Raw genomic sequence first — 23156 nt, 5'->3', positions numbered from 1 at the left:
AGGCTGCCGGCCAACACCACGATGTGGATGAGACCCTCATCAGACCTCCGTCCTACAGAACGTCATGTAAGAGCTTCATGTGGTTGTAAGCCACGGCATTTGTGCGATTTGTCATAGAAGCAACAGGAAAATGACACAGTAATATAGCAGATGGTGACAACCCTTCCTGGAGGAAGACAGAGCAGAAGCCAGGGGAGGACAGTGGGGGCGGGGTGGCGAGAGCTCCACTCCACAGTCTCCTTCCACGAGTCCTGAGCCCTGTCCCTCTACAGGCGACACTGATTCACAAGATCAGATGATATGAATGCTTGCAGGGCACGGACTGGCCAAAAAAATGGTGCCAACTCGAGTCCACTCTCTCACTCCCTCTTCCCAATCTATCGGACCCCAACAGAACTAGGATGAAAATGTCCCTGAAAGTAAGACCACAAAGTCAAAACGTGGGAACAAAATCGAGATAAAAATGAGAGGCGACTCATTGCTACGTTCCATAGAGAATCTCAGACCACAGGAGGCTGAACCTTATCTGAATTATATCCCCAAATCCAAGACTACCGTTACTGTGGCTTTCTGTGAGGCTAGGGAGTCTAGGAGTTGCAAAGCTGGCGATTTTGTAGTCTTCTAAGAATCTAAACAGCACAGCACCATTTCCTTCACATATACTCGTTTCTCCATTTCACTTTCAGTTCAGTTCAGTCGCTTAGTTGTATCTGACTCTTTGTGACCCCATGGACTGCAGCACGCCAGGCTTCCCTGTCCATCACCAACTCCCAGAGCTTGTTCAAACTCATGTCCATTGAGTCGGTGATGCCATCCAACCATCTCATCCTTGGTTGTCGCCTTTTCCTCCTCCCTTCAATCTTTCCCAGCATCAGGGTCTTTCCCGATGAGTCAGCTCCACACATCAGGTGGCCAAAGTATTGGAGCTTCAGCTTCAACATCAGTCCTTCCAATGAATAGTCAGGACTGATTTCCTTTAGGATGGACTGGTCTGATCTCCTTGTTGTCCAAGGGACTCAAGAGTCTTCTCCAACACCACAGTTCAAAAGCATCAATTCTTCAGCACTCAGCTTTCTTTATAGTCCAACTCTCACATCCATACATGACTACTGGAAAAACCATAGCTTTGACTGACGGACCTTTGTTGGCAAAGTAACGTCTCTGCTTTTTAATATGTTGTCTAGGTTTGTCAGAGCATTTCTTCCAAAGAACAAGCATCTTTTAATTTCATGGCTGCAGTCACCATCTGCAGTGATTTTGAAGCTTCACTTTAGTTTCACTTTATAGTTCCCTAAATTATTCATCCTTTGAAGATTTTTTTTTTAAATTTTCCTCTGGAATCTAAATGGAAATCCATCAGTAACGGCCAACTTATCAAATATCATCTCAAAGTTGATAGGGTTGACACATCACCTTTGGCCTCATGGCAAGAGCCAGAAGACCCGTTTCAAGACTGCCTACCCCAACCTTTTAAAAGTTATTTTTAATAAACATTCATTGGAGATACAGTAGGAAAAAATTTACAATAAACATTATTTCTATGACTCTGTAAGTTTAATAACTTCTGATCTTTCCCAGTGTTTGAATCCTGGCCAGTTAACTGGGTTAAGAGAAGCTGTGTTTCATTAAACACAAGAGCAGCAACAACCCAAAACTTCCAGCTTCAGCTCATGCACTTAGGGGAGACAAGGTCTACGTCTTTACCCCCCTTCCCTAAGCATTTCTCCTTGTAGTGATGATAATGTAATAATGCAAGTAGGAATCTGATATAAGTTCCTCTCCAAAATTCTCAGAAAATACTGCTACTTCTGAGTGGATGAAGTTCTAAATAGAAACAGGCCCAAACATCAGATTTTGCAAAATCTTAAATCAGGCCTGAACTTTACACGTTTGATTCCCTTCTAAGAAAACAGTCGGCAGGGTACTTAGTCAGAACAAGGAGCCAGACTGCCTAGGTTCGAATCCCAGCTCTCTCTTACTGGGAATATAACTTTGGTAGCTTACTTAGGTTCTGCGCCTGTGTCCTCATCTAGATAATGGGAACAACAATTTGTATTCTTCATAGCACTGTTGTGAGAAATCAATGAGTTCATAAATGCAAGTTTCTTGGAACAATGCATGGGGCACTATTTGCTGTTATTAATGTGACAGTATCTCTTTCCCATTCACTCAATCAACAGAAACAGTAGACATTGAAGTATTTTTACCAGTAAGTACTCTCCACATGAAATGAGGGAACTTGGAAGAGCGGAAGACACTGAGGTAAGAGTTGAAAAAACAAAGGAGAAGAACCCTAAAGCAACAGTGTTTCCTCTCTGTGGTCAAGCAGCACAAGTCCAGACGGGAAATGTTATTTCACAAACAGGATGGCTTCCAGCGACGTGTGTTATGTTATATTCCTTTTAAAAGCTCATTATTTTTACTTGTTGTTTTAGCCCTAAAGGCACAGCAACCCTAGCACAGCTGTTCCTGGGGCTTTCCATTATTCTGCACTTGAGCAGTCAACATGTAAGAAGCCTCACAAAGAGGCTTAGCACATGCAGAGGCAGGGAAGGTGCCCAGCACACTCAGGGGACACAGACCTCATGAGTTCACTTAGGGCACCTTGTTCACCGAAGGGAGGACGGAATCACTCTTGAGTGTCACTTAATTATCTCTTACGCCTTAGTTAACAAAGCTGTATTACCAACACACGATCCAGAGAAACAGCGTGCTTAGTCGCTCAGTCATGTATGACTCTTTGTGATCCCACAGACTGTAGCTGGCCAGGCTCCTTTGTCCATGGGATTTTTTCAGGTAAGAACACGGGAGTGGGTTGCCATTTCCTTCTCCAGGGGATCGTCCCGACCCAGGGATAGAACCCGCATCTCCTGAGTCTCCTACGTTGCAGGTGGATTCTTTACCCACTGAGCCATCAGGGAACCCCAAGATTTCCATAGAGAAACAGTACTGCACCCTGAAAAAAGAAACACTCGTGGTACAAGGAATCTTAGAGAGCGGTCACATTTGTAAACTGTACAACCTGAAAACTAGTCTCAGGGCCCTGCCCAAATCTGAGCGGGTACCTCGTTCTCTGTCACTTCATCATAAAGACGGAGGTGAAGTGTGGCCGGTGGGGCTTCCACCTTCGGCCTCTGGCTGCTGGTGCTGGGCTGGGGCAGGGTGAGGACCCTCCCCAGGTGGCAGGGCACTAAGCTATTCACGGAGATCAGATCTTCTACACAGCCGCTCAGAACCCACACACGTCACGTGCTCTGATCAGCGCTGGTGGACAGGTGAGGATCTACAGGAAGGCTGGAGCAGGTGCCTCCCAGGTAAGCGCAAGCCTTCATCCACTCAAGAGCCGCCTCTCAGCACTCACCAGCTCCTCTCTCTGTGAGCTGCCATGGACCCCTCCTGCCCAGGGCACCCTCTGCAGCAACCCACCCTTCTCCAAGACCACGACTGCCCTAGGCCCCTAGGCCCTCCTCCCTGCCCCTGCCTCACCCACCCATCCCGGGAGGTCCCCCCAGCAGAGGGGTCTCCGTGCAGACTCCCACGCTGCAGAAGACAGTCTTACTAAGCGTATACTCAGGACCCGCTAATATTCTGACATTTTCTTCCTCCAGTGCTGTGTTAAAAACCCACATGTAACATTCCTGCATTGGCTACACCGCCTTCTGCCCCTTCCCCCAGCAAGTCCACCAACTCTCCCCTCCCCCCACTCCCTGAAGACTTGAGCCACTGGCTTCGGCGTCCCTCTCTACCTGGCCCTCATCCTACGGTCACCAAATGCTGTGGTCCCTGCATCATCCATCACTCCTCAATGGCCTCCGACAGCTTTCCTTTCACATCCTACCCCCCAGCGATCAGGCCTGGGTCTCTCCACTCCACAAACCCTCTGCCCCAGGAGGTCAAAGCCAAGCGCCCTGCACAGAGGCCTATCACTCATCAGTCTTCCTCCACTTCAGTAAGTCTCAGCCCTTCTAATCCCCCCGACCTTCCTCTCCTATCTGCACTGCAGTGACCAGCTGGTGTAGACACTGGGCTATATCACCCCATTGGTCCTAATCAATAGCTAACTCTCTCCTTCTGTATCATTCGACCTTCAAGAGCAGGCCAACACAACACCCTCTGTTCTTCAATTCAACATCAAAATGTGCTTCTTGGTATCTGGTCAACTGACACCTCCTAACCTGGGCTGGTTGGCCTTCCATATGGACCTGTGTGTGTGTGTGCCTGCTCAGTCACGTCCAACTCTATGTGACCCCATGGACTGTAGCCCTCCAGGCTCCTCTGCCTATGGAATTTTCCAGCCAAGAATACTAGAGCAGGTTGCCATCTCCTACTCCAAGGAATCTTCCCAACTCAGGGACTGAACCCTTACCTCTTGTGTCTCCTGCACTGATAGGTGGATTCTTTACCACTGAGCCACCTGGAAAGTCCCCATGGACCCACGGCCCTCAGTAATGACCCGCATCACACAATCATCTCTCCACTCTGTAATCCCCATCACTCCTCGGTCTGTCTAACTCTCTGGGGTGGCGGGGGGTGGGGGGGGGGCAAGACTGGGCCTTTCACTATTGTAGCCACACAGCCTGGCACAAGACATGGTGCATGGTGGCCACTAAACACTGTTAAATCAAGAAATAGCACCAAATATGTGCCTCAGAGGTTATACAAAAGGGCAGACAAGTTAAAAAGCCAATCCTGATGAATAACAACCATGAGCCCAGTACGATGCCAAGTGATAGCAAAGCAATGTAAGAAAGGACACGGAGGGACACTGATTTAGGCAGGATTTCAAAGTCACCTGGCAAAATGTGTCATAAAAGAATTACAGGCTATAAATTCACAAATAATCTTAAAGAACAAAATCATTCTAGTACTTTTTCTCTTTGGTATAGGATACAAAGAACAAGCATGATTTCAAAGCTGATTTTCAACTGCCTACAATTCAGTTACATAAGACAATTTCCTATCAAATCTTAATCAATCGTGTGAGAAGGAGAAGTAGAGAGAAAAATAAAGATGTTAGAACAAATCCCCCCCTTGAGTTTGAAGACAAAATAGGCGAGGACTGATTGTCCCATTAGATCCAGAAAATAAAGACGGTGGATATTTCAGGCAAGAGGTAACAAATACCTGATACAATAAAAGAAAACCAGGAGAAACCACCTGGGAACCAAAATAAAGGCCCTTCCTTTCCAAATTTAGGTTCACAGACAAAACTTGAGCCTCTTAAATGCAACATCTGCATTTTCCACCCTCTACTTCATAAAAAAAAAAAAGGAAAAAAAGACTAAAATCGGCATTGTTTCTCAGCACAGAAATGTTTTACCTGCATGAGCTTGGTGTCATGTCCAGTGTAAACAACTATGCCAAAGCCCCACTGAGTGTTTCTAAGCTGTGTGCCTCTCAATAAGATCTGGTCCGGCCCAAGGGCAACAGGGCTAAAAACAAGAAACAACATTTATATTCAATGAGAGTTCAAAAAAAATGAGCATGAGCTTTCCCCTTAAACAAAAACCCACAGTAAATGAAGTGTTTCCTTTAGTCAAATTCGGACTGTTTCACTGGGACATAGGGGCCATAAAGGTTACCACTGGCTTAATCTACCCCAAAAGAGACCCACACAGAAAGGCTGACCTCATCCATTCATCAACACAGAAAAGGTTTCCATTTTTTTTTTCCTTTAAAACATTAACAGGAAATATTTTCTCTTATAACTCTATTAGGAAACTCAATATCCAAAAAGGAACTTGCTAAGATAACCAGAAGTTTATTCATGTGGGAAAGTCAGTTTATAGATTATAAGAAAAAAAAAACACCAAAGCTATAATATCAGATCTGTCAAAGATGACTTCATTAAATAAAAGCCTGAGTAAAAATTTAGAAATTTAAAAAGATAGCCTACAGAATTGCTCTGCACACTGCATGAAACCAAGAAAGCTGTCACACTTAGAGTTGTCAGAGTTGTAGGTTGATTCCTATGGCTGGGTCGTTCCCTTTGGGTCTGTTCAAATATGAAGGTGGGGAGCGCTAGTAAGAGGCATGATGATGAAAGATGAGCAGAAGAGAGACACTGCACCCCAACGTAATGACAAAAAATGACTCAAATGATAAAAAAATGCCAAGAGGACAAGGATGACAGAACATAGACAACAGGGCAGTGAACATTCTAATGGAAGGACAGCTGTTCCTTTCATTTAACTTGCTACAAGCAGAGACTACTTAGAAGAAAGCAAAAAGATAAATAAAAAGGATGTTTCTCTAATAACTGTTTTCCTTTATATACTTCAGACACCTCTCTTCCACTTTTCTGCACAATTTTATGCACTCAAAACCAACTAGTCTTTTACCTGATGGGTAATACACACAGATAGACACACCAGGCGAGTTTTGTGAACTTCATTTCAGACCCTTGTGATATTTTCTTGCCAATAATCAGGTCTTTCCTTAAATTTCAGGGGAGGCTTAAATTGATTAAAATGGTGTTTCGAAAAAAGCTCATCGTGGAGAAATCTGTTTTAAAACATTATGAAACTAGAAGACAAACTTATATTTCCCAAAGCTCCGATATATAATTCTTAAGTCATGTTAAAGATTAAAATAAAAACCACTAGGACAAGAGGAAGTGGTACCTTTTCCCATCCAAGTTCAAGTTCCCAGTGAAGTCGTAGAGGTGGCGATTGGGCCCTTCACACTCTATGGTCCCAGACAACTTCATCAGCACCTCCCTCGTCTGCATGTCCGCAGTGTGACTCAAACCCTAAAAGGTTTAAACCCAAGAGGAAACTGAACACAACCTTCCAGGCTTAGGAATGACATGCAGCATCCCTACTGTTAATCCAAAAGGAAGCCTGAATCAACTAAAATGGAATAGTTTTGGGGGAGGGGGGTCCTCAAACGTATCAACCCCTCAGGATGGATTATAGGTGACTTTGGCCACAGCAACCAAATAGAAAAGGTTCAAAAAAATTCAACAAACCAAAAGGTCAAGACTCTACCACTATGCTGACACATTCATACTAAAGTCATAATTTGTTTTTCTTCAGTCACTAAGTCCTGGTCTGACTCTTTGAGACCCCATAGACGGCAGCACACCAGGCTTCCCTGTCCTTCACTATCGTCCAGAGTTTGCTCAAACTCATGTCCATTGAGTTGGTGATTCTATCCAACCATCTCATCCTCTGTTGTCCCCTTTTCCTCCTGCCTTCAGTCTTTCCCAGCATCAAGGTCTTTTCCACTGAGTCAGCTTTTCACATCACGTGGCCAAGTATTGGAGCTTCTGTATGATAATTACCACACCCAAACACCTTACAGAAAGCATCCATTAGCGGTATCCTGACATGACCATAAACACAGAATAAAGTACCCCTTTAATACACTGTGATGTTCAATGCCCTGTAACTCTTCTCTAAAGAGAAAAATAAAATATCTAAGCCAAATATCTAACACAGAAATGAAAAACATGTGGACAGAATCACCAAATTCCACTTGGTACCACAGAAAACTGAAGTGTCAAAACGAATCATTATTCATTGAAACTTAAAACTTTTCTATTAAAGACTAATCTCCATTCAAGAATTAAAATATATGGTAAGAATAGCTTTATTTAAGGCATGGATGTTTTGTACGCTGGAAATCTAATATACTACTCTCTAGAATTAGAATCGCCATGAAAACAACAAAGTCCAGTGAGGGACCCAGAGCCCATCTGGTTCCTCTGTCCACTGCACTTGCTGCCCACTGCCTCCCCCAGGATCCCTTTCCACCCATCCTTACAGGCAGAGAGTCCAGGAAGATATCAATCAAGACACGGCTCCCTGCATGGCCTGTGCTCTGATGAAGTCCACTCTTTCTAGTTTTGTCATCATTCCCAAGGAATCCCTTTCCTAACCGTGCTCTTCCCACGGTTCCCATCAGGATGAAGGCATAACCTTTTGCAGCAGAACATTTTGTTCCCTCTGGAAACAGCACCGATGGTTAACCTCTGGGAAGCAGCTTCACAATCTGGGCTCCATGATGATGCAAGTGGTAAAGGGCCACGTTACCTGACGTATTTTAAGGTTCGTCTCCCCGTCCAGATTGGCTGTTTCAACGTAACACATTGCCTGAGGTTCACTAAGGAAAGAGAAAACAAAACAGCCAAGGTGAGTAAGGTCCACTCCAGCACTTTACGGCTGAAAGAGCCTCCACCATGGAAACTCTGCTGATGGACCCTCACAGGGGTTTCAGAATCGACCACCGCAGGAGCAGCGACTGACCAGGCAGACAGACGGACACTCTAGTCCAGTGATCCGCCCACAAGGGCCGCACACAACGGCACCTGACCTCACGTGGGCAGAAGTAACAGGATGAACAGAAGGGGACAGGCACGTGATGGGAAGTACAAGATGCCCCAGCTAAGACCGGCCCAGTGGGCTCAGGTGACCCTGAAAGTCGGAGGCCAGCTTGCCCTAGGCCACAAGAGCTGCCCGCCCACGAGAGCCGCACACGCAACTTCTGAAGGAGATCGCGGCCGGAGGAGCTGAGAAACCAAGGCAGGGGATTGCAGGTCTTTTCTTTCTACAGTTTTTACTATGTCTACAGGCAACTTTTTAATCAAAACACTTAATTTCAAGGACAGAAAATTCAAAGAAGAAATGTAAGCATGGCAGAGACTACACCCTGAGTTTGGATATTCAGGTCCAGGCAGAGTTCAGGGTTAAGAGAATAGATTCTATGACCACCAGCCATGTACAGTCTCCTGGTGCTGCCCTTCCTGGTGGTGTGACCTCGGTAAGCTGTCCCAATTCTCTGCATCCCATGTTTTCTCATGGAACACGTAGGGATGCCTAGGGTTGGTGGGAAGATTAGATGGGATAACATTCTCAGCAGGTGGTTGGCACAAACACCAATAAGCACACAGGATACGTGACATCTGCTCAGACACACTGCCTTCAAACCAGGCTTCCTGAGGGTCACATCCAATCCTCATAACCCAAACTATCAAGTGATCAACATTTTACTATTTCTGAGAGTTTCTTGGTTACTGATCATTAGGGACAAACATGAGCCCTGCCCCAGTGTATACAGTGCTCTTCCCTCTCTACAGGCCTGAGGTGCTTTTATTAAGCTTTTAATCTCAAGGAGAAAATTTGTGATAAGGCTTAAAATCTGACAAAATGAGTGATTCAGGCCCATAAAAGAAAGTCTGTCTGCGCTCAAATCACACACCCAGTGTGACAGCTGATTCCCAGCAGCACATCGGTACAGCATCTAGTTTAACCTTGAGCTCAAGTTCAAGTGTATTCTTATCCTGATTTGGGCTTTTCTTCTCTGATAGACGTTTTTATGTGTCATCCAGGGGAAAGTCAAGGACTGAGATTCTATCATTTATGCCCCTTGGTGATGACACCTCTGTGACACAAATTACCTTGAAAACAAGGCAACAATGCTTGGACAGAAAGAGGGCAAAATATGGACCATCTGCAAATCATATGGACACTGAGAAATGCCTGTGGCCTCTGAACCTCTAGTGAAGGGAGACCTGGATTCTAGGGAAGGCTGCTGTGCTGGACCCTCCATCAGAGCTGGTCCTCCAGTTTCAGAGACTCTGTGACCTGGACACTACTCAACACATCACTCCACTGCTCTGAAATGTTTCTCTACCAATGAGGAACAGCCCACACAGCCATGAGATGAAAACGAATCAAAAAACAGAAAAGTTCAGGAAAAAGTACAAGGTGAAGGCAGGACAACTCAAAGGAGTAAAAGAGGAGACTGGGAGGGGGTGGTGACCCGGAGGTGGACGGGAGGTGACCGGAGTCCTCTCCAGGCCCCAGGTGACACTCCACTGTCCTCAACCCCGACTTCAAAGCCGTGCCCACGAGCCCACCTAACCTGGAGGATAGCAGGACCACATCTGCTGGAAGGTACTGCCCGTTGACGACCTTGACGATGTCTCCCACGGCCACCTAGAACCCGGGGACAAGGATACAGATGCATGAGACAAGAAAGCACAAAGCGGTTAAACACCTGGAGGAAAAATTACTGTGTAACTGTGCCGTGATGTTTAAGGCAGAGAAGCTCCAATTCCTTTCCTCTACAAGAATAAAAACATTTCAATACAGACGAATGGTAATACTGCCTTTTTACAATGATGCTGAACGCAGGAGCAGGAGAAGAGGGATGAGTCAAAATGATCAAGGTCTCACTTTCTCACAGCTATTCCTCCACTTCCAAACACACTCATGTCCATCCCCACGGCTGTGGATCGCAGGGCGAGTGGCTAAGGGCACAGATCCAGAGCCTGCCTGGATCAATCCCCCTTCCCCAGGGATACCCCTTTCCTGTGTGTGTCAACATTTGACGTTCATATCCAATTTAAAGGCAAAAGAAAGGCAAATAATTAAAGATCCCATAATGAAGTCAAAGACAACACATACCTATTTCGACAACCAGCACGAGCAGAAGCACTTAACGAAAATGGAAAACGTTTTCTTAATGTAAAAACATTGTACATGAATAGTTTAATTACACAGAAGAAAATCAGAAGCAATTAGTTAAGGAAAAAACTAGAAAGGAAAATTACTCATGTTTTCAAAAGAAAAAAGGCCATGGATTTTTTTTTTAGTTCAAAGTGGGAGGACAGGGAAATTATGGCTTTCCCTTGTCTTTGCTAATGGGGTAGAAATGCTTCTTAGATTAAAAAAAAAAGCACTAAAAAGTTTTTTATATATGAGAAACTACTTACTTGGAATCTCATTTGAAAATAGTTTTCTATCTGGTGTTCTCATGTGTGGTTGTCCCTCATGTGACTACCTAGAAGAAGGTTTCTTAAGGAGGGAAAGAGGCCCCCAGCAGTCCCTGAATCCCCTCTTGCCTCACAGGGCTGCTCATGGTTCTGAATAAGTGCAGAGGAAAATAAAGCCAGGGTCACGGAGAACCCCTTGAAGCTGCTGCTGCACCTGGAGAACCAGGACGGCCAACTCCAGCTTCCAAGTCTCAGGCTCGAGTCGCGTTGCTTGGTGACCTGAAAGGCAGCCAGCTCCCCACGCCCGACCCCCTCGCCCCGCACATCACCCCAACCTCCCATCACCTGTCCTCTCACACAATTCTCAGCCTCACTGAGCAGCTCTGTGGCACTGGCTCTCCATCCACCTCTAATTTCGCCCAGTTAGCTCTTCACTGCAGCATCTGTGAAGCAAGTCTTTCCTGACTTGAACCAGTGGGTCCAGACCAGGTGTCCCTCCCTAACGGCCCCAGGCATCTGAAGCAGGCCCCACCCCAGGGCTCAGTGTCCACACAGCATCCTGTTTACCTGCCCGTCACTTCCACTACACCTGTGATTCTGGAGTGGGACTCCCGGACCAACAGCATCAACCTTACCGAGGAACTCTTAAAAATGCAAATTCCAAGGCCCCAGCCTGGAGTTGCTGGATCAAAGGGTCTGAGAGAGGAGTTCAGCACATCACTGGACCAGCCCACCAGGCAACTGGGGTGCCAGCTGGAGCCTGATCACTTCAAACCCCTCCAAGGGCAGGTGCGAGGCTTAATTCTTATCTGCATTTCAGCTCCTAAGACTGCCTCTGGTCCATGCTCTTCATGCTTCATGCTAAGTTGCTTCCGTCGTATCTGACTCTGTGCAACCCCATGGACTGCAGCCTGCCAGGCTCCTCTGTCCATGGGATTCTCCAGGTAAGAATACTGGAGTGGGTTGCCATGCCCTCCTCCAGGGGATCTTCTCTACCCAGGGATCAAACCCAGTCTGTTACATCTAACCTGCATTGGCAGACAGGTTCTTTACCGTAGCACCACCAGGGAAGCCTGGTCCATGCTGCTGCTGCAGCTGCTAAGTCGCTTCAGTCGTGTCTGACTCTGTGCGACCCCATAGACGGCAGCCCACCAGGCTCTCCCATCCCTGGGATTCTCCAGGCAAGAATACTAGAGTGGGTTGCCATTTCCTTCTCCAATGCATGAAAGTGAAAGTGAAAAGTGAAAGTGAAGTTGCTCAGTCGTGTCCGACTCTTTGTGACCCCATGGACTGCAGTCCAACAGGCTCCTCCGTCCATGGGATTCTCCAAGCAAGAGTACTAGAGTGGGGTGCCATTGCCTTCTCCTGGTCCATGCTAAGAGATCCAATTAAATAAGCACAATGCATTTTTAACTGAAATAAAAATGCATGTGGCAAAGCATATAACAGGTATTTGTTTTGTTTTTTTCTCTTATCTCAGCAAACTTGTGTGGGAAATAGTAACGAGATTTAAGAATCTGAATCCATCCGCTCCTAGATCCAAAATTCTGAGCTCCTCACTCCAATTTCAAGTAGTGCTGGGAGATCCCAAATTCAAATAATTCTCCACTCTGGCCAGGATCACTGCCTTTCCGGGGAGGGGGTGGGGAGTGGCAGCAGGGACATTAGGGAGAGAAAAGCCATTCCTCAGTGCCTGGGAGGTTTTCGAGTTTCTCTAGTACTGGGAGCTTTGCCACCCTCTGCGGAGGCAAGAATTTGCAACCACTTGACCGAGGGCCAGTCTACTTCCAAATGAGATCCAAGTGAGATCAGTTAGTATTTACAATACAGGACCTCTGGGTGTCTAACAGGTTAAGGTGCTATCACATAACTGTACCAGGGGGCTTAATGTAAGCCAGTAACAAAGTTAAAAGAAAAGAACTACAATGAAGGCTGCATTACCACATCTCTGGGCATCCTGGAGACTCACAAGGTCATAGAGACATTTTGAAACATCGCTTATTAAATGCTTAGCAAGAGAAACTTCAAAAACACATTCTTCTTCTGAAATGAAGATAGTCAGCGTTGCATCTTGGAATCATGAGTCACACTCCAAGAACATCTTGTGACCGTTAAGCTTCAGTCACAACAGACACTCCCTGAAAAAGCCAACTTTAGTAGACACGAAACACCCAGATGGCACAGCAGAGCCTTTCTCAGTCTTCTATTTATCACTCGCAACAACCGAATCACCAGGCCGTTCTCAAGCCCTGCCAACCCCAACCTCCAGGCGTGTGGATGCAAAGCCTTCTTGCTCTTGTAAAGCTAAAAGCATCAACAACTCTCAGCCTCAGGACCAACACACGACGATTCCAAACCCCGGCTCCATCACTTCAGATTTAGTGCTAATCAGACCCAAACCCTTTCCACCAAAAATGTCAGAAGTGAGAATCTCAAAAGTTAAAAAGAAAAAAAACTTAAAAAAAAATTGGACACCAAGATAGCAATGGAAGACCAGAGGAAAATGTTTCTTGAACTGGGTTTAGAAACTAGAAAATGCTGTGAATTTTCAGAAACATCCATGAAGAGCAATGAATTTCCCAGCTCTGAGCTGACATGGGGGAACACCTATAAGATCCAGGAAAGAAGGATACACACACCCATCTAGGGAAGTCTCAGGGGAAAACCACACTGCCACACTTACCTGAAATGGACATGGCTTGTGTCTTAACACAAACTGAATTCCAAAATCTGCAGTAACAATTAATTACAAGTCTCCAAGCCAGTACTTTCTGGCATATCTGCCATCACAATATTGTAATTATTCTCCAATTAAAATACATAAATTAAAAAAGAAATAAAATCAGTCTTTACCTCTTTCCACACAATGGTTTGCCACATTCCATTCCTTAACACTGACAAAGAAAAACAAAACAATGTATTCGTTAATACTGATGATAATCAGAATAAGATCAGCTTTCCAAACTCCAAAAGGCTCCTTTTAAAATTCGACTGATTAATTCCAATACACCATGTTCTTAGACATAAAGGTGTAACACCATCACTCCCCAAAACAAAGCCCCATCAAGATACTGACATACCATATATACAGCAATGCACGCACATAAATACATGTATATGCAAGGAAGCTTCATCTATGCATATTTAGCCCATATGAAGTAAAGGACATCACTGTGCTGCTACAAGATTTTACCAAATCACATATGCACCCCCTAATAACACAGAGCTACTGTTCTAGAAATGGTAGAATAAGTAGACAGAGGTGGGGAGCAATTACAAAGCCAGACTATGAATGCTTTGACTTTTTACGGACATAAAGTGTGTCTCACTCCTGAAAACTACCATCTTTTCTTAAACTCTACACAAATCCTGTTCACATCTTAACTACCAGGACTCACCTTCTATTGGACTCGTCCGTCATTTTGCAATTTTTAGTGTATTTTATAGATTACTTCCCTCAATTTATCTCAACACCACTAACTACCAATTCAAAATTCCTTAAATGCAAGTCTTGTTCTTAAGTTTTCCAGCAGAAAAGGTGAGTCAGCCTGGACTCTTACCTATGGTTTTCTTTTTGTTAACTGCATTGTCTGCCTTATGTCGTTTCTGTCACAGAAAGAAAAAAAGATGTTAGTTTCAAAAGTTCCAGGTGAATAACTGAAACAGCGAACAATAAGACTCGGCAAAAACAGGACCAAGAAGGCAACTCGCAGGAACACTAACGTCCTAAAATTCAGTTCGATGGTCAAGGTCACTCAGTAAATTCAGAGGCTAACACAGTAACAACAGATCAGGTTTAAATGCTTATATTTTGGCTATAGCAAGGAACAAGCACTTTGGAGTATAAAACTTTTACTCCTAGATTGTTTTGGATTGAAGAAGAAGAATTATTCTACATGATTACCAACAAACAACTGAGTTCATTTTATTGATAAAGAACTTTATGGGTAAAGTGCCTTGGCTTCGGTTTACATTGCATTTATTCATTTATCTATTTCCAGAGAAATGTGCGTGCATGAAGAGAGAGGGAGAAGACAGAGCCTGAAAAGAAGACAGAACGCAGAGGAGAGTGTGAGCTAATGGACTCGGAGACACTGAAACAAGACGAAGAGTCTTGTCAAAATAACCTCAGTGCTGCTACTCCAGGCAACCTGACATCAGTAAACACGGACTGAACTGCTTCTGTCCGTTGTGCGGGTGTTTCAGACATTGTGTGTGCACATTTTCTTCCCCAAAATACCGTCACAAGCCTTGAGAGGCTGGTTAGCCCACAGACCAATTTTTCTGTCTTAAAGACTCCAAAGCAACAAATAAGTTGTAAGTTACAGTCAATACAATGTTGTTATTATCCGAAAGCAAAAACTTACAAAATCTTCTACAATCTCTTTGATGCCTGCGATTGTTAAAATAATGATCAATGGCACCAGGGTGGTGTATCTTCCTGTTGGAGATACATCTGGAATTTGCTGTAAGATAAAGAGACCAAAAGTAGGGACTGGGCACATTAAAAATCCTCTCCATGAAAAAGAAAACACAGTACTCACTCCTCACTCTTCTGGAGATCTGTTCCATTTCTGTTGCAAAGTGATTACCTTAAACTAGCTAAGTGTGTTACATGGCTTTATAATTTTACCCGCTATCTCTGTGTTTGGAACAAAAACAGGGTTAAAGTGAGACCCCGCAATCATGTCTCAATGCCTCTTTTCACAACTGCAATTCCCGTAAGCAAACACCTAAAGAACTCTACCTTTATGCAAATATCGCATTCATGCACACAGTGACTGGATGAAGCAAGCAAAGTTCATCAGGTATGATAACACTTTCTCAGTTAAGTAACCTTTCAGCAAGAGCTTCTTTTGCATGCAATTAAAGCTATGAATTTTAAATAAACGTCACCTGTAATAAGGCAATGAAGAGGAAGAAGGCATTGGCAGCTCTCCTGATCTGCTCGTACAAGAATCGAGGTAGAAACGTCACCACGCTGTACTTGGCCGTACTGTGAGGGCAAGGGACAACACTGCTATCAGGTATAGACAGAAATTCTAAACAACGAAAACAAAGATTCCAAAATTACATGAGTAACTATAAGAACAAAATATTTCAAAACTCAGGATAAGAACGTTGCTGTGCTGACCCACTCCTATGAAGCTTCATTATGTAAAAAGATACCTTTCCTAAGAAAATATTCTGATGTGATCTTGGCTTTCAAACTTTGATGGATATGTGTTTGGTTATTGCCACATGGTGTAAGCAGGGACATGAACCCATCTTCTGGGAGCCTCGGGCTGTGAACAGAGTGAGGGTGCAAATGATGTTTTTAAAGATAAAGACATGTGTCAAAGATCACAAAACAGAGAGAGGCACACGTTCCCAACGCAGTAAAATATGAACACAGAGAGGTGAAGCATCAACTGAGAAACTCACCATCAAGGGAGGATTATCACCCTGGGATTGGTGATGCACTAGAATTCTCACACAGTCGCTGATTCAATGTAGACAGTCAACTCTGCCGAACATGGCAACAGGTGCATGGTTGGCCGTTTAAAGTACCTCTCTGGGCACTCACCACAGACACTCTACCCCACTTCCACACACCCTTCACTCAGACACGTTCATTCACACTGCAGCTTCCACGGCCAACGTCCTGTGCTTCCATGCAGTGTCTCCAGGACTAAATGGTCCTGCCCATCTTACCCTCCAGTGAAGTCTGGTCCAGTTCCAAGGCTCCTCCCCCAAGTCCCAGGGTGGTGTTTACACCTCCATTTCAGAGTCTCTGCTTTGCTTTGTATTATATTTATCTACTCCCAGAACAGACTCTGGGAATAATAAGATTATTTACTTTATTTAAAAAAAAACAAACAAACCCAAAATAGAGTCACTTGTGCTCAGCCCACAATTTCAAACCAAGGCTCAATGCTGGATCTAATGGATGAGTTTCAGCCTCTCTCAGGAATGTATTCTCAACCAGTCTGGAATCACCTGCTGAGCACTCGTGAGGTAATCTGCCTTACAGACCCCCATGCTGTCCCCCCAAAGGAAGGTGATCTTGTCCCCAACAACCTACTCTTTGCTAGCAGCCTCTTTGCCTGCTCCCATATGCTTATAAAAGTCTTTCACTTTGCACAGCTCTTCAGAGCTCCTTTCTGTCTGCTTGATGGAATGCTGCCCAACTCATGAATCATTGAAAAAAACCAATAAGATCTTTAAAATTTACTCAGGTGAATTTTTTTTAAACAACTTCGACTTCATATATTCCTGGCACGTAGCAGATAATCAATGAACCAGGAAATAATGAAAAGGCCTGAACTGGAGGTCTGAGGGATAAAATGAACCAGGCCTCCTTTAGCTGCTCAAAGGCTCATCCACAAAAGTACCTGCCTGAGTCCCAGCTTACTTTCTGAAGCCAACTCTTATCTGAAGTACAGTCTCGAGAGATTTTCTAGGTTTAAAATACACTGATGCTGAAGCTGAAACTCCAATACTTTGGCCACCTGATGCGAAGAACTGACTCATTGGAAAAGACCCTGATGCTGGGAAAGATTGAAGGCAGGAGGAGAAGGGGACGACAGAGGATGAGATGGTTGGATGGCATCACTGACTTGATGGACATGAGTTTGAGCAAGCTCCAGGAGTTGGTGATGGACAGGGAAGTCTGGCATGCTGTAGTCCATGGGGTCACAAAGAGTCGCCTGAACTGAACTGAAAATACACCTCAGTTAGAAGCACCAGACAGAAGAGCCAAGGGCTCAGAAGATAGACCACCTGAAGCACAGGTACTCCTGAAAGACCTGACAGTGACCAAACCTGGGAGGGCAGAAGGAAACATGAAAGCAGACAACTCAAACAACACAGCAGCCAAAGGCCATCTGATGGAGCTGAGAAGCGGTTCTGTGGACCATCTATGGCCACTGCCTCAGGGAAGACCTACAACCACAGCCTGGGGTTTCATTATACGGTGATTACCGTCATCCTTGAGTTATCTTTAGCCTTCTTCTTTGTAAAGTGCTGTGATACTGTGCTTCATCACAAGAAACATATATTTGGTCTTCATCCCAGTTTCTGGCACAGAGCTCCCAAAACGCTGGGGACTGCCACAGTGTTGAGAGAGAGATAAAGGTATCTTTTGTCACCTCAATGGGGTGACTCATGGAAAGTCCCTAGGATGCTGGCTGGTTGCCAGAGGAACAAACCACATGATTGGAGGGTTGGAAATTTCAGTCCTGCCCCCTCCTAAGAGAGAAGAGGGGCTGGAGATTGATTTCAATCACCAACAGCCAATGATTTAATGATTCACTCAACTGTGTGTTTGCAATGAAGCCTCCATAAGAACCCAGAAGGACAGGCTTTGGAGAGCTGGAGGCCCGAGGAAAGATCTGATGTAGCGATTCAAGTCTGTAGACCATCTGGTGGCAGAATACCTTCTTCCTCAGTGAGGTGACTCTTTGTTCATTAATGCTGTCAGCTGATCTGACAAGGTCCACCTACATTACCGTGGGTAATCTGCTTTACTCAAAGCCCATCAATTTAAATGTAAACCTCATCCAAAAGGCACCTTGAAAGAAACATCTAGAGACATGTTTGGCCAGATATCCAGGTGCCATGGCCCAGCCAAAATGACATGGAAGATTAACCATCTCATGCATATCCTGATTCAGTGGGGCTTCCCTGGTGGCTCAGACGGTTGAGAATCTGCCTGCAATGCAGGCGACATGGGTTCCATCCCTGGGTCAGGAAGATTCACTGGAGAAGGGAATAGCAACCCACTCCAGTATTCTTGCCTGGAGAATTCCATGGACAGAGGAGCCCGGTGGGCTACGGTCCATGGGGTCACAGAGAGTCAGACATGACTGAGCAACTAACTTCCTGATTCAGAGAGTCTGGTATGGGTCTCAGATTTTGCATTTCTAACACATTCCCAGGTGAGACCAGAGCTGCTGGTCTGAGGACCACAGTTTGAGTAGGAGCTACCCCTGAGGAGGTAGATGTATTCAAATCTCACATTTGAGTTCAGTCCAGCTGAACATTACACGATGTAACAGGATGGGAGATCTTTACCATCACTGCCCCAGGTGAAGAACACGTACAGGATGACCTGGGGGAAGGAAGCGCTTCCCAGCAGAACAGTCTGTCCACCGGGTGTGCTCACTGATCCCATCGCGTTCCCCCTCAGCCAGCAGGTGGCAGCACCCCTGAGAGCCTGGCCCAGCGACGGCTGCCAGCGAATCTCAGGCACTGAGCAAGTCCTCAAGGCCTGGGGCATGGGAAAAAATGACCAGGAGAAAACACAATCGTACCCTGTGGTTCAGTTCATCTAAACACCTGTCAAACCACTGTTTCCTGAAATCGGGTGACATGAAGAATGACCAGGGGCTTGACAAAAATCCACCCATCCATCCATCCATCCACAGGTATGTCCCGAGCCCCATCCATGCACCTGGCACAGGGCCGGGCACTGTGGGAAACCAGAGGGTCACAAAAGCATAGTCTCAAGGGAATTACATTCTAGAGGAAAGTGAGATTTAAAAACCAATGCGTGGCAGGATAGATGGTGATGAATACCATGGAGGAAAACAGACCAGGGGTGGAGGGTGGGGGAAGAGGTTGCTTTCAACGGTGATAAGGGACCATGTTGCTGAGAAGGTGACCTGTGAGCAAAGGCCTCTCTGGGGACCTGACTCAGCAAGGCAGGAACTTGGTTACACATGCGGTGAACACATGCCTTGCGGAAACTCTTACAATGTGGCAAGTGTGGGAAACAACCCATCAGAAAATAGGACCTGGAGAAATGTGGGTCGGGGGCTCCCCACCCATCACAAGTCACAAGCACTTACAGAATCTGACCTCCAGAAGGCAGCCCCAGGACCAACCCTGAAATGATGTCTGAATGTGAATTTTCAGCTGGAGAAAAATTCAAGTTGATTTCCAAAGGCAAGTCTAAAAATTCAAAAGCAGCTCAAAGTGTAACTTCCCCAGATAACAAGCCTCCAGAAACCCAGGAACTAAATTAGTGTACACCCTACATGTGAACAGTAAATGCACACTGGGGTGTTTTCCTTCTCTGGCCCCACACAAATAAATCTCTTGCATGAGCCTAAGGTACCCGAACCGTTCAATGTTTACTGGAAAAGCAGGAGCCCGTTTAAACCCCTTCACCCCTTTGAGCTGGCTAGGGGCTCTAACACCCTGTTCTGGTACCCTCCACTCTCCCCAGCTCCCTGCAGGAGACCTTCCACCTTTCTGCTCTCACATACTCAATGAGAAAGAAGTTCCGAATTACCAGAGGAAGAAGACACGTCCTCAGACAGTCATTCATGTCCTCATAAACAGCTTCATTCATTTACCCCTTCATTCATTTATTCCATTTATTTCAGCTTCATTCACTTCTTCCATGGAATAGTCCATGGGATGCTCCAGGCCAGAATACCGGAGTGGGTAGCCGTTCCCTTCTCCAGGGGATCTTCCCCACCCAGGGATCGAACTCAGGTCTCCCGCATTGCAGGCAGATTCTTTACCAGATGAGCCACCAGGGAGGCCTAATAATACTGGAATGGGTAGCCTATCCCTTCTCCAGCAGATCTCCCAACCCAGGAATCAAACCAGGGTCTCCTGCATTGTAGGCGGATTTTTTTACCAGCTGAGCTATCAGGAAAGCCCTTTTTACCCCTTGAAAGTGAAAGTGAAGTCGTGTCTGACTCTGCGACCCCATGGACTGTGGCCTACCAGGCTCCTCTGTCCATGGGATTCTCCAGGCAAGAATTCTGGAGTGGGTTGCCATTTCCTTCTCCAGGAGATCTTCCCAACCCAGGGATCGAACCCAGGCCTCCCACATTGTAGGCAGATGCTTTACTATCTGAGCCACCAGGGAAGCTCAATTTACCCCTTAAGAGTCCATTATTCTCTAACCCAGACCACTCTATGCAAAGCCCCCAGGAGACCCCCTGCCACTCTCATTGACACCTGGCCTCACCACACACCCAGGAGGACGTTCCAATGGACAGCCAAGCCCACCGTCCTCTCCCCTGGCTGGGACTCCTGATGTGTTGTCAACCACCCCTCCCAAAGTATATTCTGGAAATCCCAAATGCAAAAATCCATCTTAATCACCAGTGCCCATCCACATGAATATAAGACCACCTCACTAGAAAGTTTTACCTCATTTTACTAAACTATTAAAATTTTACCCGTTGCACATCAGAGGTTAATAAACTCATTTCAAAATGTTGCCATGTTTATTTTCAACACTCCTCTGATTTTTTGGTCTATAGCTGGGAAACAAGCGCTAAATCCTGCCTGGCCTCATGGCCTGGACCGCAATGTAGTCACGAGACCAGCAGTGCTATTAATGCTATAATTATTTATAGCCTTTATTATAGATCATGCCAGCTGAAAGATCAGCCTAATCTTTATAACACACATCCAATGAGAAAAATGGGTTGAATTTTAATCAGCTTATAAATGTACCTTTGAAAATTAGATACCCTCATAATTCCTATTAAACAGCAGGAGAGTCTTGTTCCTTTCACATTCCTAATTTGGTTTTCTTTACTCAATGTATTATTCAATGAATAGCTCTGGCCATAAAGCAATTTATTTTGCATAGAAACATGGGCTGAGAAGAAGATAAAAGAGAGAAGACAGCATCTTGAGCATGGTGCTTGCTGCCAAGCAAGTCTTTCAGTGCAGAAAACTCTTAGGCAAGCATTCTCAAAGGTCGGACGTTAGATACTGATGGCTAACATCTTTAAACACAGCACCGTGAAAGAGTAGGTTAGATTCATCTGCTTTACAAGAAAACGTGTGAATTTTATCATGTAAAATCAAATGGAAAGGAGTTCTGAGACTCATTCAATTTTGCATCACAAATCTCCAAGGATCCTTTTCCATGAGAATTCTCATCTTCAGTAAAAAAAAAAAAAAAAAAAAAACAGCAGATATTTATGAAACTATCTGTCTTGAAGGCAGCTAAGCATGGAAGCAGTCATAGTTGAGGCCCGATCCTAGCACTGGGCCACAGAAAGAAAGCAATACAGGTCAGTCCACTGAATTACAACACCCTTGGCCTTTTGCTCAGAATTCAGTATATTCTTTCCAAACCCAGGGCAACAAGCCCTCTCAGAAGGGAAAGATTAAGGCTGCCCTAGATGCCAAAGAATGCTCAATACCGCACAATTGCACTCATCTCACACGCTAGTAAAGTCATGCTCAAAATTCTCCAAGCCAGGCCTCAGCAATATGTGAACCGTGAACTCCCAGATATTCAAGCAGGTTTTAGAAAAGGCAGAGGCACCAGAGATCAAATTGCCAACATCCACTGGATCATGGAGAAAGCAAGAGAGTTCCAGAAAAACATCTATTTTTGCTTCATTGACTATGCCAAAGCCTTTGACTGTGTGGATCACAATAAACTGTGGAAAATTCTGAAAGAGATGGGAATCCCAGACCACCTGACCTGCCTCTTGAGAAACCTGTATGCATGTCAGGAAGCAACAGTCAGAACTGGACATGGAACAACAGACTGGTTCCAAATAGGAAAAGGAGTACGTCAAGGCTGTATATTGTCACCTTGCTTATTTAACTTATATGCAGAGTACATCATGAGGAATGCTGGGCTGGAAGAAGCACAAGCTGGAATCAAGATTGCTGGGAGAAATATCAGTAACCTCAGATATGCAGATGACACCACCCTTATGGCAGAAAGTGAAGAGGAACTCAAAAGCCTCTTGATGAAAGTGAAAGAGGAGAGTGAAAAGGTTGGCTTGAAGCTCAACATTCAGAAAATAAAGATCATGGCATCTGGTCCAATCACTTCATGGGAAATAGATGGAAAAACAGTGGAAACAGTGTCAGACTTTATTTTTTGGGGCTCCAAAATCACTGCAGATGCTGACTGCAGCCATGAAATTAAAAGACGCTTACTCCTTGGAAGGAAAGTTATAACCAACCTTGATAGTATAATAAAAAGCAGAGACATTACCTTGCCAACCAAGGTCTGTCTAGTCAAGGCTATGGTTTTTCCCGTGGTCATGTATGGATGTGAGAGTTGGACTGTGAAGAAAGCTGATCGCCGAAGAATTGATGCTTTTGAACTGTGGTGCTGGAGAAGACTCTTGAGAGTCCCTTGTACTGCAAGGAGATCCAACCAGTCCATTCTAGAGGGGATCAGCCCTGGGTGTTCATTGGAAGGACTGATGCTAAAGCTTAAACTCCAATACTTTGGCCACCTCATGCGACGAGTTGACTCACTGGAAAAGACTCTGATGCTGGGAAAGGTTGGGGGCGGGAGGAGAAGGGGACAACAGAGAGTGAGATGGCTGGATGGCATCACCGACTCTGTGGACATGAGTTTGGGTGAACTCCGTGAGTTGGTGATGGACAGGGAGGCCTGGCGTGCTGTGATTCATGGGGTCGCGGAGAGTCGGACACGACTGAGCGACTG

At 45.2% G+C, this 23156-nt stretch overlaps 1 protein-coding gene across 1 annotated transcript in view; it reads right to left on the bottom strand.

Annotated features, from left to right (window-relative positions):
• Window positions 1-23156, bottom strand: part of LOC129556377 (phospholipid-transporting ATPase IB) — a 485203-nt gene that overhangs the window by 369506 nt on the left and 92541 nt on the right. Inside the window, exons 3-10 of the mRNA XM_055426358.2 lie at window positions 15617-15716; window positions 15088-15186; window positions 14281-14326; window positions 13574-13614; window positions 9868-9941; window positions 8037-8106; window positions 6624-6751; window positions 5321-5432 (exon numbers count right to left, since the gene is read on the bottom strand). Of these exons, the coding sequence (XP_055282333.2) occupies window positions 5321-5432; window positions 6624-6751; window positions 8037-8106; window positions 9868-9941; window positions 13574-13614; window positions 14281-14326; window positions 15088-15186; window positions 15617-15716 (670 nt within the window). The remainder of the gene's footprint in view (window positions 1-5320; window positions 5433-6623; window positions 6752-8036; window positions 8107-9867; window positions 9942-13573; window positions 13615-14280; window positions 14327-15087; window positions 15187-15616; window positions 15717-23156) is intronic.

The sequence above is a fragment of the Moschus berezovskii genome, chromosome 13 (assembly GCF_049115385.1).
Source record: "Moschus berezovskii isolate FMDL1 chromosome 13, NW_MosBer_1.0, whole genome shotgun sequence".
Classification (NCBI taxonomy): domain Eukaryota; kingdom Metazoa; phylum Chordata; class Mammalia; order Artiodactyla; family Moschidae; genus Moschus; species Moschus berezovskii.
The sequence above is the reverse complement of the archived record's forward strand: the minus strand, read 5'-3'. Positions and strand labels throughout refer to the sequence as shown.